We start from the raw sequence: 15,049 nt of genomic DNA, 5'->3' as shown, positions 1-15,049 counted from the left end.
CTGGTCTAAGGTTCGACGCCAAAAATCAACAACAACAAGTTCATATTAAAACGCTGAAGAGTTTTTTGTTTGTTTGTTTGAACGCGCTAATCTTAAGAATTACTAGTTTGATTGAAATCATTATTTTTGTGTTGAATAGCTCATACATTGAGGAAGGCTATAGGATATATACAATCACTCTACGACTAATAGAGGCGAAGCAGTAAAGAAAAATGTTGCAAGCACGGGAAATAGTATTTAAACTATTTTCACTCGTACGAAGTTGATTTTGTGGCGTCGAACCTTGGACCAGGCATATGGCTAAGCAATGAAATCGTACAGGAGGGTACAAGGAAGAGGGGCAGCCACATTAGGTAACACAGAGTCGTTCAGGAGAGTGCCAGGAAGAGGTGCAGCAACCGCAGTTAAGGAACGGCTGGGACGAACAAGGATAAGCGAATCAAACTCGTGAGCCTTGTTAGGGTTACACTGGTTAAGGCGACCCTTTACAAGGCTTGGAAGCATGTGGGTAACAAGCCATTGGACGTGGAGAGGGTCATTAATTATACGTATATTTTCTACTTTGCCGAACTTTAGCGCGAGAACGGTTTGTCCAAAACATATGAATTTGGTCTTATTCAATGCAGGATTAAGTGCCCTTCAACCGTCATGAAGACCACTTTTCGATAGGGTAAGTCCTTTACGCGGTATAACCGGAAAACCGAAAAAACGCCCCTTTCGGGGGCCCCCACCACTTAAGCACAACTCCGTCGAAGTCGAAAACTTAGGAGAGTCTTAATGGGCAACCAATGAAGCCATTAAAGCAAAAAAATCTTTTGTAGGAATTATTTCCGATTTAATCAATTTTTGTGTTTAATTCTACTGGCCTACTATACCTAATAGATTTTGAAGCAAGCTAAAAGTAAATATTTCAGTAGTTAATCTATCAGTCTCATATAAAAACATAAAATAATGATGCAAATTATGTTTCAAATTAACTAGGATGAAATCCGTGTCAAAATAACATTAACATAAGTTGGTATTTGGAAGCATACTGAAATCGAAGTACCAACCTAAGTATAAATATGCATTAACATAACTTTCTAAAACAATGTAGGTACCTACTAATTGAAAGTAAACTATTCAAAACAAAAGCACAAACTCCAAAGGTCAAGTGAAATTACCATTCGAATCTACATCCCGTTCGAATACTTCTCTACTACAATGTTTTAAAACACCTCCTGCTTCATTTGGTAATTGTTACAACATACACTGCGACTAATTTTTATATTTATCATTCACCCCATAATGGGCGTTCGCTAACGAACATAAATTAAATAAATGAGCCGGTCATGCACAGGGCATCCCCGTTGCGCTGTTAAGCCAATATTTGAAATTTCAAACCCATATTTGTGATCGTGATTGGGCGATTCCCATTAACTGTTGTGTGCCAGACGTTTTAGTTAACACTCGTCCGGATGTTTAGCTATGATAATATCCAGATATTTAGTTCATTGATTAATGAAAACACACAAAATTTGTGTGTTAAATGAGTCAGCGTTGCCTACTTGCATAGTTCTACGGTTAGAAGTCTATTAGCATCCGACGTACAGATTATTCAAATTAACCCAAATGGTATCGTTCTTTCAAGTTAAACAGTGAATAATAGTACTCTACTTGTTACATTTCATAAACAGTCAGTAGCACATGAAACTACACATTTTCGTGGCAAAATAGTACTTATTGAATCTGCATACGATGCAACAATGTTTAACATAATATACTGTCAATTAAGCCGTGTGGTGACGGCAGAGTAGAATACATTTGTCACCAACCCCTACTCTTCCCGCGGGTGTCGTAAGAGGCGACTTAGGGACTACACATCAAACAGAGAATGGGCAGCAGCGCTCTCTGAAAAACATCAATCTTTTAAACTGCGATCTCCAACCCGCCTGCCTAGCGTGGAGATTATGGCAAAACCCTCCACTATAGTGGAGGAGGCTCATAGTCCAGCAGTGGACTGTAAAGGGCTGTTGATGATGATGACTGTCAATTAAAGAGTCAAACACAGCCGGTGTAAGTGCAGCGGAAAATGAACGTAGAGATTTTTTTATACAAATTGACAGCCGAGAGCGCAATGTGTGGAAATGCTGTGACACCTATTGTGTGAGTGTGACGGAGGCTTTAAACAAAAGAAGTTTTTTTTACAGAATTAAACACACTAAATTCCCAAAATAGCATTTCGGCTAATGTAGAGTTTGGTGTCATACACTAATTTAATTAATTGAAAACAGCTTGTACACAGAATTAGCGTTGTCATCAACGTCAATCAGAAAATTCCTAACTAAATTCAATATCCGATGCAACCATTAACTGTATAAGGTATAGTCGTTTTTACGAGAATAGACTGAGTGTTTCGACCATGACCCAGTGGCTCGTTACTGCACCAGATCATCACGCCTACGTGGCTAAGATGACAAACTGCATTGTAGGATAACCACTGGCCAGTGTTCAATTACATGATTGCGACCTTTTTCTAAGCACCAAATATAGTTTGCGGCATTAAAAAAAGAAAAACCTACTGCAATGTTAAAAATTGCACTGTCCGTAGTGGCCAGTATGAAATTATTTAAGACATTAGTTTTTTCTATTTGATCAACTCCTATGTCAAAGAACTCAGCTCAGCCATCAACACCGACGTCATTTTGGTTTTCAGTAGATTGATTAGTATTCATGTTTTTTATAATTAACCTATTATTGTCATTTTATGTGTATTAAACTATGTGTAAATAAATGTTTATTCGATCTAATAAACGTAATTTTCAATGCGAATAAAAACTAAATTGTGCCGAAGGCGTCTTAACTCTACTATTTATTGAAGGCATCTTTTTATGTCAGACTCAAGTTTCAGCGATGAGTCATCTTCTTTTTTTAAAATTAAATTGGATGCATCCTATCTTTGTTTACATAACAAAAATATGTATCTAGCAATAGCGAGCCACAACCCAACGGTTAGTTTTTTTTTCTATATTCGTATTTTGTGCGTTTGTACTTAATTCGGCCATGTTAATAAATATACTTAACATTTTTAATGTAACATCTGTAAGCAAATGGTTTTTAACGATTGTAGCTCACACATCTCGTCGCCTATTAACGTCAGCTAATCAAAATTAATTATCATTGACCACATTAACATTACCCAAGTGGGTTAACAAGATTTTTTAATTTATTTAAGGACGTTGCGGGTTTGGAATAGTTTTTCTTGATTAAAGTCAATCAATAAAAGTATTAATTACGATAAATTAAATAGATCTACTGAATATAGGTAGAATGCATTTTAATATTCGTAACATTCATATATCATTTATTGTAATTTATGATTAACTTTTAACCTTACGAATGTATCTAATGTTGATAGTGTTTTTACGATTTATCCATATTAAGTACCTATAGTGTTATATGTACAAAATATATTCATGTATTACCGTTACGATGGATGTTTTATGACTAAGTATTAGCATTCTTACTGAATAGCAATGACAAAGATATTTACCCAGTTGTAATTATTTTTAACCTTGAGATAGATAAATATTTATCACCTACATTGCGATGGTTGGGAATTATTGATGAATATTAAATAATTGCAAAGTAATTGTCCGTTTTCTACTTAATGGATTCTAGCTATATTTAACTCTATGCTATCCTATTGAATAATCAATAAATATCCATCTTTGCTAACAAATAAAATTTATTTGTTATGAACACATTATAAGGTTTTATTATCTGCCACCCACCTCATGGTGGTTTAAAATAATTTAGCGTTAACTCATTACTAACAATACTTTGAAGTCGAGCCATTTTACTGGGATAATATATTTTGGCACTAATAAACTTGGCACTTACATTTAAATCTCAGTTTAACCGTTTGAAACGGTTGTTATATTCTATTTTGCCCAAAACAACCTTGCAACCTTTAAATTTGAATAGACTGTCCTTTGCTATTGAACTTTGACTTGACATTAAAAGAGAGTCTAATAAATGCACACGGAAGAACCAGTTGACATAACATTAATCTACACATTATTAAATAAACAATACAATCGCAACGGCCTTCGGCACACGTCACCGCTATCTATCTAATCTGTGCTCGAAAACGGTCGCTCTCGAGCGATTCTTTTAGCTAACCCTCGAACGTACCACTTACGTTTGAAAAGCAATAATATCCCTCGATCTAGTAATCCGATCACGCGCACCGGGTACAAACAGCACACATTAACTTATATTACTGTAATCACACTGGATACACACCGTGGTTATGTCAGAGTGACATTTCCCAAAGCTTTCGGCTCGAAGGGTGCGGGTTTGGTTGGGCTATCGGACGTCGTAGCGCGGGAAACAGTCGGGAAATTGGCGTGCGACGCGACAACGAGCGCGGGCGTACGGCGCTGTAGCCACCAGCAGACTGATCTGCCCGCCAGTGATAACGCCGCGCGATACCACGCTCGGAAAATGGAAAACAATTGAAACTCGAAATATGGATGCTCGGTTAGATAACAACAATGAAAACATTCGAATCAAACCGCCGGTGAACCGTACAAAATGACCGCCTGTGCTGTACGATGCGCTCTGTCAGCGCATCAACAACAAAACTAATGTGACGTCTTTTATGATGCATTCTGATTGTTTATGATCCAATGAAAACATAACACAATAGTTCATATTTAGCAGTAAACTTTAATATTTAATGAATTAATAAATCCAATCATCAATTATGGCAATCCATTACATTCATGAGTTGGGGCCTATTATTCGTCGATCGTCAAAGGTTAATGTTGTTTTATGGGGTGCAGGCGACAGGCATCGGTGGGGCGAGGGTATCGTAGAAATAATAAAGTGCTTGACGAGCGTATTTCAGAGGAGCCCTTAAATTCGCACGTCGTTCGTCGAGACAGGAAGGGCCGAAAATAAACTGGAACAAAATATCTCGAAATAAACTGGGCTGGTCCACGCGAGTCACCGTTCACTGCTGCAGTCGTAAAACTATTGGTTTTCATCAAGAATGGAACTCGGTTTTATTGACCTGGGAATAGAGAAATACCTTACTCTACATAAAATGCGAATCTCAGTTTCTTATCGCTGAGTCAATTGAAGTTTAAAAATCAATAAATACATAATAAAACATTTCACTACCAATAAAGTTTAGTACAATTGCATCTTCTCTCAAAACACTTAATTTAGCTCTGACTACTAAATTAGTTTTTGATTAAGCACATTAGAAAACTAATTTTCAATAAATGTTTTGTCAATTAATTTGGCAAAAATCAGACGTTATAAAAGGTAAGGTCATCATTACTAATTACAATAGGTATTTACGAACTCTTGCGATTTGACAGCTCTTATAAAGTGCATAGTCAATTGATTAATGATGTGAACTACTAGAAATTTAAAATTTTCTCATTAAATGTAATTTCATGTGGAATAAGAACTCAATTATTATAATAATAATCGATCTTCCTTTGACTAGAGTGCTCATAGCGAAGGAGCTAGTTAGTGACACTTGGCGTCTAATTCAATTACCAGTTGAACTTTTAACTTTCGCACTTTTCCTTTTACATTTCACAGTGTTCATTTTAACTTAAAACAGTTCTATTTTATCAAGATTTCATAATTTCTAAGAAGAGCTGCATGGTCAGATTTTTCGTTTGTTTACACTAAGCGTAAAGTTTTGGTTAAGACGCCTACACATTTACTCGATTTGACAGTACAGTGTACGTTTATGTTACAGTACAGAGTTATGCCCGTTTTCACCATCAATCCCTAATTTTTAAGTGACCACTATGAAAACAAAATTCCTGTTATGTGTCAACACAGGGCTCACAAATAAAAAATAGGGATTGATGGTGAAAACAGGCATTAAGGCTTCCTTGTCTCTTAAGAATTTTAGGAAACTGGTTACAATACCTATAAGTGACACATAGTATAAAATCATTCACATTATAGTCATCTTTATGTATTCGGTCACAATTTGCAAGCTTGCATCCACTAGATCGTCAGAAAAAGAAATATAATGCTATGATTCGGAGAGCACTTTCAACATATTCTGCCTCCTCAAGCGGCTTCAAATTGTGACTTTGACAAAAGATCTCGATTTAAGTTTTATCGATCTCGTAAGCTCTACTTAACGATTGGCTCCACAAAACCAAATATAATAATGTCCATTGTCTAATACGCATTTATTGAATTAATGATAGCCAACAAGTTGATCCACAAAATAGAGTAAATGTGTAAGCACCTTTATTGACTTCGAAAGGTGGAGTTTTTAAGAGCGTTACCAAGAATTCGTGATATTACAGATGGTTCACTGTTTGTTTACTTTTTATTTGTTGCCTAGAATAACAAACAGACATAAATCTAAGGCTAAGTTGCACCACCTAACTTTAACGGTAACTATAATGATAACCGGTGCTTTTTGCATGGAGTTTAACAGATTTTTGACGTTTGTTAAAGTTAAGGTAAGATGGTGCAACCCAGCCTAAGAGACTTGGTTGTTACGATGGTTATAGAAGCAGTTATCTACCGATCATTATTCTGTCATGCTCATGTTAATTTAATTTCAATATGTTCAATAGGTCTTAACTTATCTACAATAGTTTTCTGACACAACAACAACAGTTTTATGACATAGTAACGTCTAAGATTATATAGGGGAAGTCTAATGCTACCGTGAAATTGTAGCAATTGAACCCACAACCCTGGTGTCAGATAATTTGACCTACCGTTACCGTTTGATATTAAAAATATTTCCTCTAGACTCTAGAACAATCGGGCTGAGAGAGGGACTAAAAACTAAGGCACTAAAGCTGAGTTGCACCACATTATTTTTGGGCTAACCGTAAAATTGAAAAGAACCGGTGCTTTTTGTATGGAGTTTGACAGATTTTTTGTCAAAGTTAAAGTAAGTTGGTGCAAGTCAGCCTAAAATGTATAGTCGTACTGTCATGTTTCTGAAAGACAACTTTTACGCAGTACATTCTCGTATTTAATCAAAACTTAAACAAGATTACTCGAGATTACTTATCCGCGGAGAATGTTCAAAGCATCCATTACTTACTTATTTAGATTTAAAAACATTTTCTGAATAGCAAATGACACGACGAGCTTAGTCAAGATTTCTTAGTAAGTGCAAGAAGAAATACATCACGAGGCAAACTTTAGAATTGGACTTAGGAAACCGACGGAACGAGAATTCTAAACCACTCCGTAAGCTCTTGGCGCGCTACTGAATATTACGTACCTATTTATATCGGGAAAAGTATCAAGTGAAAAATTGGGAAAGTTACACGAAAGTAACATTAATTAGTACCTGACTAAGTTTGCGTTACTTATTTTAAAACAGATGTCCCTAAAGTTTTGGTCTGTAGATTATTATAGCATGTACTCGTAGATATTTTTATAGTTTTTGTGTCAATTCTTTCTTTACAATTTTAAGGGGGCGGACACAGATATTTTGAAATTAGGTATGTAATGACGACCCAATATGTATAGGTAAGCTCGGTATTATAAAAATATTGTCGGAGAAATATAATATCAAAAATTGATTTTTTTCTCGAATTTTACGAAAAAATTCAAGCTAATTTTATCTTATTAACATTCGCCCGTATTTTTTATCATTACATTCGGTGTTTAAGTAGATTACCTATTCAAGTAATGTTTTTCTCACCTGCTCATTCAAGTAACGTTACTATTATTTCACTAATTATGTCATTGTTTATAGCAATAAGTAATTTATTCTCCAAGAATGTATCATTGGACCCGTGCGGTCGTGGGAGCCCAGCGCCGGATTAATTACAAGCTAGTTAAATTGATAACCGGAGGGCCGCAGACCGCCGCAGGGCTAGAGCATCTAGAAGCTATGTAGATATCGGTATAAGGATTAACCCACTTGTTACGGAATTCACTTTTTCTATCACTTACCTTTAATCAGTCATGATAAATTAATCTCAAAACAATCGCTCCAAAACTTTATAGTTATTTACGTCAGTGAACTTATAAGACTTGGACAGTACTGCGACTAGGGTTTCTGATTTCTCGACTTATTTTTTTTCTCGAGTTTCGGGAATTCTCGAGGCCAAAGTCTCGAGCTTTCTCGGGTCTCGAGTCTTTTAATCAAAACTGTTGAAATCGGTTGAAATTTAATAAAAACACGGGTTTTTATTAATGTTATAATGTGTCTGGGTTATAATCAATAATACTGTAAAGTTTCAACAAAATCCGTTCAGTAGTTTTGCGTGAAAGAGTAACAAACATCCAGACATCCACACAAACTTTCGCATTTATAATATTAGTAGGATAATTATAACTTAGTAATTAACTAAAGGAACAAAAGTCATAAAGTCGTAAGCTCGTAGGTGAACATTATTAGTTTCGGTTAAGAGCATTACTTGCAAATCAAATTAGTTAAAAAAAGGAAAGACTAGGCCAGTCTAAACGCAACGTTAACCTATTAAATAATTAAAAACTTACTTTTGTCTAAGAAAATAGGCTTTCAAGAATATTAAAGCTTCAAAATCGAAACTCGAGAATTCTCGAGCTCCGGTAATTTTTTTTTCGTCTCGAATGAAGCCAAATTTCTCGAGTTTTCTCGAGTTCGAGAAAGCTCGAGCAGAAACCCTAACTGCGACAAACCTCCTCATCTTTCAAATGTTGCATATTAAAATCGTTTACACTACCCACATTAGTAAAAATATTTATGTAAAAACTAGCGTTCTTTTAAAAGAACGCTAGTAACAAGTGGGTTAAGTTGGTAGATACAACTGAATTCAGATTACAATTGACATTGTAGATCAGTCTATCTAAAAAAGTTTCCTGATTTCAAAGAAACTTTTTTGTGATCGAAAGTAGGCGTATGTAGTTATGATTGGAGTAATGGGCATCTTTAATCATAATGTTGGATTCCAGGTATCTTTATGATATTTGACGACCCGGAAATGATTGCATTTGACTAGTAGCTACATTAGCCAGATAGCCACAAATAAAGCAGAGCTTAGATTTTTTCTGTACTGTGGATATTTTCTAGAAACTACAATGAATAAACTTATACAATATTTTGTCCATAAAAGATCAAAATCAAGAACAGCAACCTGCTCTAGGTCCGGTGCGGACTAACAATAAGTGGCGGCCGTTAAATTTAATTTAAATTACCACTATTTTTTGTTCACCCCAGAGGTTTTACCTCTATTTCATTCAACATCATCTCTATCTCTATCTATTTTCATCCAAAAGCTGTCAAAGAGCGAGAGAAATATATTTGTGTACGTCTTCCGAAGGACCAATTCGGCGTTGTTATTAATTTGACCGCTGCCAAGTAATCTGGCCCTTAGCGGGTTAGCCAAGCCCCCCGCAACCGCATCTCTGCGGACGCGGCCATTTAAACTCTATTGTTTAATGTAAAATATTGTAACTGACGGTTATATTTACGGAATTCATTGCAAAATTTTAAATTCAAATACGTTAGATTAGCCTAAAACTAAACAGAGTTTGTAGGCTAATGTGCGAGAAGGTAATGAATAGAACTGTCACTCGCCTGTAGTCACAAACGATGCTTGCTTAAATTAAGCAGCAAATCGAACGCACAACGTTGAATAGAGCTCTGTGGTAGATTCGTGTGTGACCCTGTGCGTCCACGCGCACTATGAGACCTCATAGTAATGTTTGTGTCACTGTAATTTCAGTAACTGCCCAGGCCATGAATCATGATTTTGTGGGTAAGCATCAGGGAGTAGGGTTAAACGTTCCCAACTTTACCTTCTTTTGATGGCATGAAAATATGTTGGAATAAAACCAAAATGATTCTGATGGAAGTAAACAAAAGTCTGGGTGGTATCTAGGATTCCCATTTATGTCGTTCAGTCCCAGTCTAGGCGGGGTCTGCTTAGAGTGGAGTTCAGTGTTACTCCTATTATATCCAGTGTATATAGAGCCACAAAGCCATAATCGTTGTTACATTACGCCACAAGGCGCTTTCTAATCAGAGGGTACATACTCGGAATTTCAGTGTTGCTTGACTTCGAAGAAAAGTAAGTATTTAGTACATAAGCTTAGTACTAACTAAATGCTTACTTTTCTTTAACTCATAGAATCATCATCATGTAGAGACATTCTAGTTGAATAATCACTTTTATTACCAGTGCTTATGATTCAACTGCGTTAAGTTTGCTAAACGGTAATGTAACGTAGAGTTTTTTAGCAAGCAAAACAGCATGTTGGTACAGCGCGCGGTTGACCATGTTGACGTACCTACCTAACCTACCTACCTACTCGTAGTTCTTTTAAAAGCAATTCCATTAAAGTGATGGATGCATTTTCATCTTCCCATCTACAAAGAGGTTTATTGTGGCGCTTAGAATAAATAAGGTTTCAGGCGTTTTTCAAAATTATAAAGAAAAAATAATGCTCTGCAAAACGATTTCTAGTCTAATAACAGATCCATTTCGATGGGCTACATTAGCAAAATAAACGATACGTCAATCATAATTTAGATGAGAAATAGTTACAGTAAATAGTTATTTACAGCAGTTTGACACAATAACCATAAACATACTACGATATGCTGTGAAATATCGACGCGTTGCTTTTCGTATAGCCATTGTCCTTCAAGACGTCACATCATCATCTCTATGGTGTTTGCCCACAGATTTATGCGATCTTGCTCGTATACAAACTATGATATACTGTGGTACGTGACCCGGGCGCGTCGCATTGGGATGCAAATCACATTATACTTACGGCATTCACATTTGTGAATGAGTTCATTCTCATGTCGAGGCAAATGGCGGACTGCCAAGGTCGTGTGAGATCACATTTTTATCACGCACTATCTCCCACTTGGTCAGGGTGTCCTTTGTATTAACTACTTTCGAGGATTAAAATAAATGAATAAATTGTTTTAACTATAGCAAATTTAACGGCCAGTAGATAAGCAATAAACATACTTAAACTATAGGCATGACTGTGGGTATTTTGGTGATTGCTCATCGTACTAACATTTGCCCCTAGCCGGATTCGTACTCGCAACCACAGCTGTTTGTCACCAGATCAAGCGGACGTCATTATTTCGACAAAAGTAGCATTTCAAAACGCGAATAAATAAGGAATTAGATATTTAAAAAAGCTTTGAAACCCTAAACTTTTTACCTCAAAATTATACTGAACTCTATAAAAAAATAAAACCCTGTTAGCAAATTGCAATGTAGATTTGTAATTGAACTCTAAATTATTATTGTGTACACATTCACAATGTACCACGCGATGGAACTAATATTGTTTTGAAATCCATATGACTGTATTGGACAGTTGATACAGAAATTGCTAGAGCTAGGGTTGCTAGCTGTATTACCAATAGATACGTCGCCCAATCTCAATTTCCAGATAACCTAGATCCAAACCCAATCCTAATTTAGTCACTAGTTTATGTACTCGCCTATCTAAAATATAACATTCTAAAGAGAGATATGTTGCCCGCAAAAGGGTACCAATAATAAAATTCCAGACCCAATAGAGGTTCGCCTCGCGCAACGATCACGGCAAAAACTAGCTTCAATATTATATTGCTCGGCACTTTTTATAGTGAGTTTCAGATTTACGTTATATCGGAAAATGTGGCTCAATTTTCAGGCTTGCATTTATTCCGTTTAGTAATAGCTATTTCGGATTTTAGGTTTTTTATTTTGCTCGTACTTGAACTGTCATTTTCATGACTCTACAACTCTACATGTGAAAATACTTTTTGTCAGAGCTTTTAATTTTAGTTGAAAATTGGTTTCGGTTATAAGTTTTGATTTAAAAAATTAAATCACGTTAGTAGTAACGTGATTTAATTTTTTAAATCAAGGTCAAACCACGAACCAGACGTAGGTCAAATACTCGATTTTGAATTCGAATTTATAATTACAGCTAGCTTTGCAGACAAAATAACCTTTTGGGTACAACTCATATTATTTAATGGTTACAACCACTGTCATTTATTTTGATAGTATATCTTGAGAGTATTATTTAATGTTCTGATATAAACTTACAACTGCTGTAGAATCAATACTCATTTAAGCACCGATGAGTGCTTCAAAGCTGCTAGATAGAGTGTAATAGAACTTATACGGTGATAAAAGGGTAAACACCAAACGTATCAATCTGACACACTTTCCTAGCACAACATGAATCCAGCATAGGATTATGGCCATAAATCATGCGTGCCATTACAGGCCGGCCAAGAATGGCACATCACTCCCTATGGAAGGTGTGCATTTTCGCAACAATACCAATCCTATCTAGGTGACATACAGTGGTAATATATGAATGATTGATAAGTTAGTACGATGACTCTATTTTGGTTGACGTTTAAGCTTATTATTACCTATTTATTTTATTAACTTGGTGTTATAACTAACAGTATCTATGATTAATATGTACCTACTCACAGTTGATAGCACACAGCCTATTAAATTGATGATACTCAATAGAATTTAATTTTTGTCATTTTAATAGAATACCCCAAAACAATACGCTAGGCTAGGAGGTAAATTAATTAATATAACTTGTGAGAAGAGTCTTTGTTATGTATTAAGGGTGACAAAATACAGTTCTTATTAAATACCTATACGAGTAACTTTCAAGTATCTCCATGTAGAATACCTTCAGCTGGCGCCTTCCGGCAGTATCAATATTTCGGCCTTAACGCAAACTGTCGGCCGGCTCCGAACGCAATTAAGCCCGACAAGGAGTAAATAGCATGAGACGAGACATTTCGGTGGCAATTCCACGTTACCTGTCCCTAGGAATTAAACTTGAAAACTTTATTTTACTCTTTACACAAGCCTCACTAAACTTACTTAGAATTGTAAATTTCCAGCTGAAACACTTTGTTTAAGTATCTTACGTTTGCTTAGATAAAATATTTTATTACAGGCATACATTAATTTGACAGTTTTTAATAATACGGTTCCCTTCTTCAGCGAGCACGTTGAAGTTTCGCGGTAATATTGAGTCATTTCATACATTGAAAATGGCTCATAAAATCTGACACCATAAATGTGAGCCTAGTTGGACAGCCTACAACAAGAATTTCTTAGCTAAAAAGTGACCAAGGCCCGGTTTGTGAGTTGAGAATACTGCTTGAGCTTTTAAAAGATGAATTTAATGTGAAAAGTTAATACTTCATTAGGATATGAACTTGAACACGCGCAAACTATCAACTGAATATCATTTATCTATTCTCTTAATTAGTGTTTCAATAAAGAAAAAAAATAGCTGTACTTATTTCCAACACTACCATAACAGAATAGCCACCAACCCCGAGATCTAGAGCTGGCTCATTTCGGGAACCGGGATTGAACTTCGTAATGCGGACTTAGCGGTGTTTGATGGAGGAGCCCGCAACACGGAACTTTGTTTGAGTTATGCTCGGACCGAAATGATATCCTTAAACTAAACAAGCAGCCATGTCATCATTATTAGTTGTGGCGATATACAGGCTGTTTGGAGTGTGGTGGCCAAGTTTCAAGGGTGAAAGCTTAGATATTTGGTAGGCAATATTCTACGGCACGTTCTCTTACGCCCGTATTCACAAACGATGCTTGCTTAAGTGAAGAAGAAAATCGAACGCACAGCGTTGAATAGAGCTCTGTGATTGGTTCATCTGTCAGTGTGCGTCCACGCGCACTGTGAGACTTTATAGTAATGTTTGCGAATACTGGCGTTATAAACATTACTTTAATATCACAAAACATTGAGAATAACATAAAATAAAAATAATTTTATTATTACACCATTACGATTAAAAATGTTGGAACAAATAAATATTTTTCACGTAGTAACAAACAATCAATACAAGTTGGAGCATCTAAATACAACACATTTTATTTCAACACCATTGATTATTCACAACGTGTGTATTTACTTGTTAAAATATCTTCAGCGTGAACTATTACTGTCATATTACTTTAAAATGTATTGGCAACATTTCACTTGGAAACTAAAATAGAGCTTATTCAACGGATGCGAATGTTTCCGTTGTGATCTAGGTCAAGTGTTCGGCCATCTTTTGGCGATCGAGAGAACTATAAATTCCTTCAAACAGAACTAGATGGCGCTAGAGATAGTTTTAATTCTAAAAAGATGTAAGAAAGTCAGGTAGCAATAGAATTCGAAATAAATTAATCCGAGGAAAAATTATAATGCTAGATAAGATAACGCAAAGATTTGCAGTGTTAATGCAACAAGTTGATAAAGATAGATTGTCGATATCTTATTTTCAATAAGCATCATTGACTTTTTTATTTTTAACAAGAAAGTAGATAGGTAATCACAGCAATTTGCGTTTACGAGTATTTTTAAGTTTATTCGTGGAAACGCTACATAACGTGACGCTAAGAAAAAGGTTTAGGAAAAGTCTAAGGCCTAGAACAGACGGTGAAACGCAACTGCAACGAAACTGCAATTTTGTGATGATTCTGATGAATGAAACTGAAACTGAAAGTTTTAAACTGGTTGTGTCATGTGTGGTCTCTCAACGGACGCTATGGCAGAAACTTAGATGCAACTCAAAAGTAACTAGCAGTTGCAGTTTCGTTGCAGTTGCGTTTTTACCGTCTGTTCTGAGCCTAAGTTCTATGTAGGTACGTTTCGTAGCTTAGGTATTGGCAAATTATACTTAAATGTTCATGGATGAGATGTTTTGATGATGTGAAAAGTTAGTATGTATCATAAACCAAAATACAATTACCAATTTGAGTTTTAAAAATAATATAATGTAGGTAATTTTAAAGCCACGATAGCCGAACGGTGAAGGGGTCAGACTGGCCGACTCGTGATCCGGGGAACGCGGGTTCGGTCCCCGCCGCCGCTCGACTATTGTGGTGAGCTCACTCGTGACACAAGCATATTTAGCTTAGTACGAGGGGCTAACGGGAGTATTAGTAATTTGTGTAATAACAAATTACTAATAAACTTTAAAAAAAAAAAAAAAAAAAAAAAAAAAAAAAAAAAAAAAAAAAAAAAAAAAAAAAAAAAAAAAAAA

General features: G+C 35.7%; 1 protein-coding gene across 1 annotated transcript in view; it reads right to left on the bottom strand.

Annotated features, from left to right (window-relative positions):
- Positions 1–4,805: 4,805 nt before the first annotated feature.
- LOC114358511 (uncharacterized) overlaps positions 4,806–15,049 on the bottom strand; it is a 65,767-nt gene continuing 55,523 nt past the window's right edge. The window contains exon 6 of the mRNA XM_028312488.1: positions 4,806–4,948. Within this exon, the coding sequence (XP_028168289.1) occupies positions 4,806–4,948 (143 nt within the window). The remainder of the gene's footprint in view (positions 4,949–15,049) is intronic.

Source organism: Ostrinia furnacalis, unplaced genomic scaffold (assembly GCF_004193835.3).
Source record: "Ostrinia furnacalis isolate ACB-3 unplaced genomic scaffold, ASM419383v2 OfSCF3968, whole genome shotgun sequence".
Taxonomy (NCBI): Eukaryota; Metazoa; Arthropoda; class Insecta; order Lepidoptera; family Crambidae; genus Ostrinia; species Ostrinia furnacalis.
This window is presented reverse-complemented; position numbering and strand designations above follow the sequence as displayed.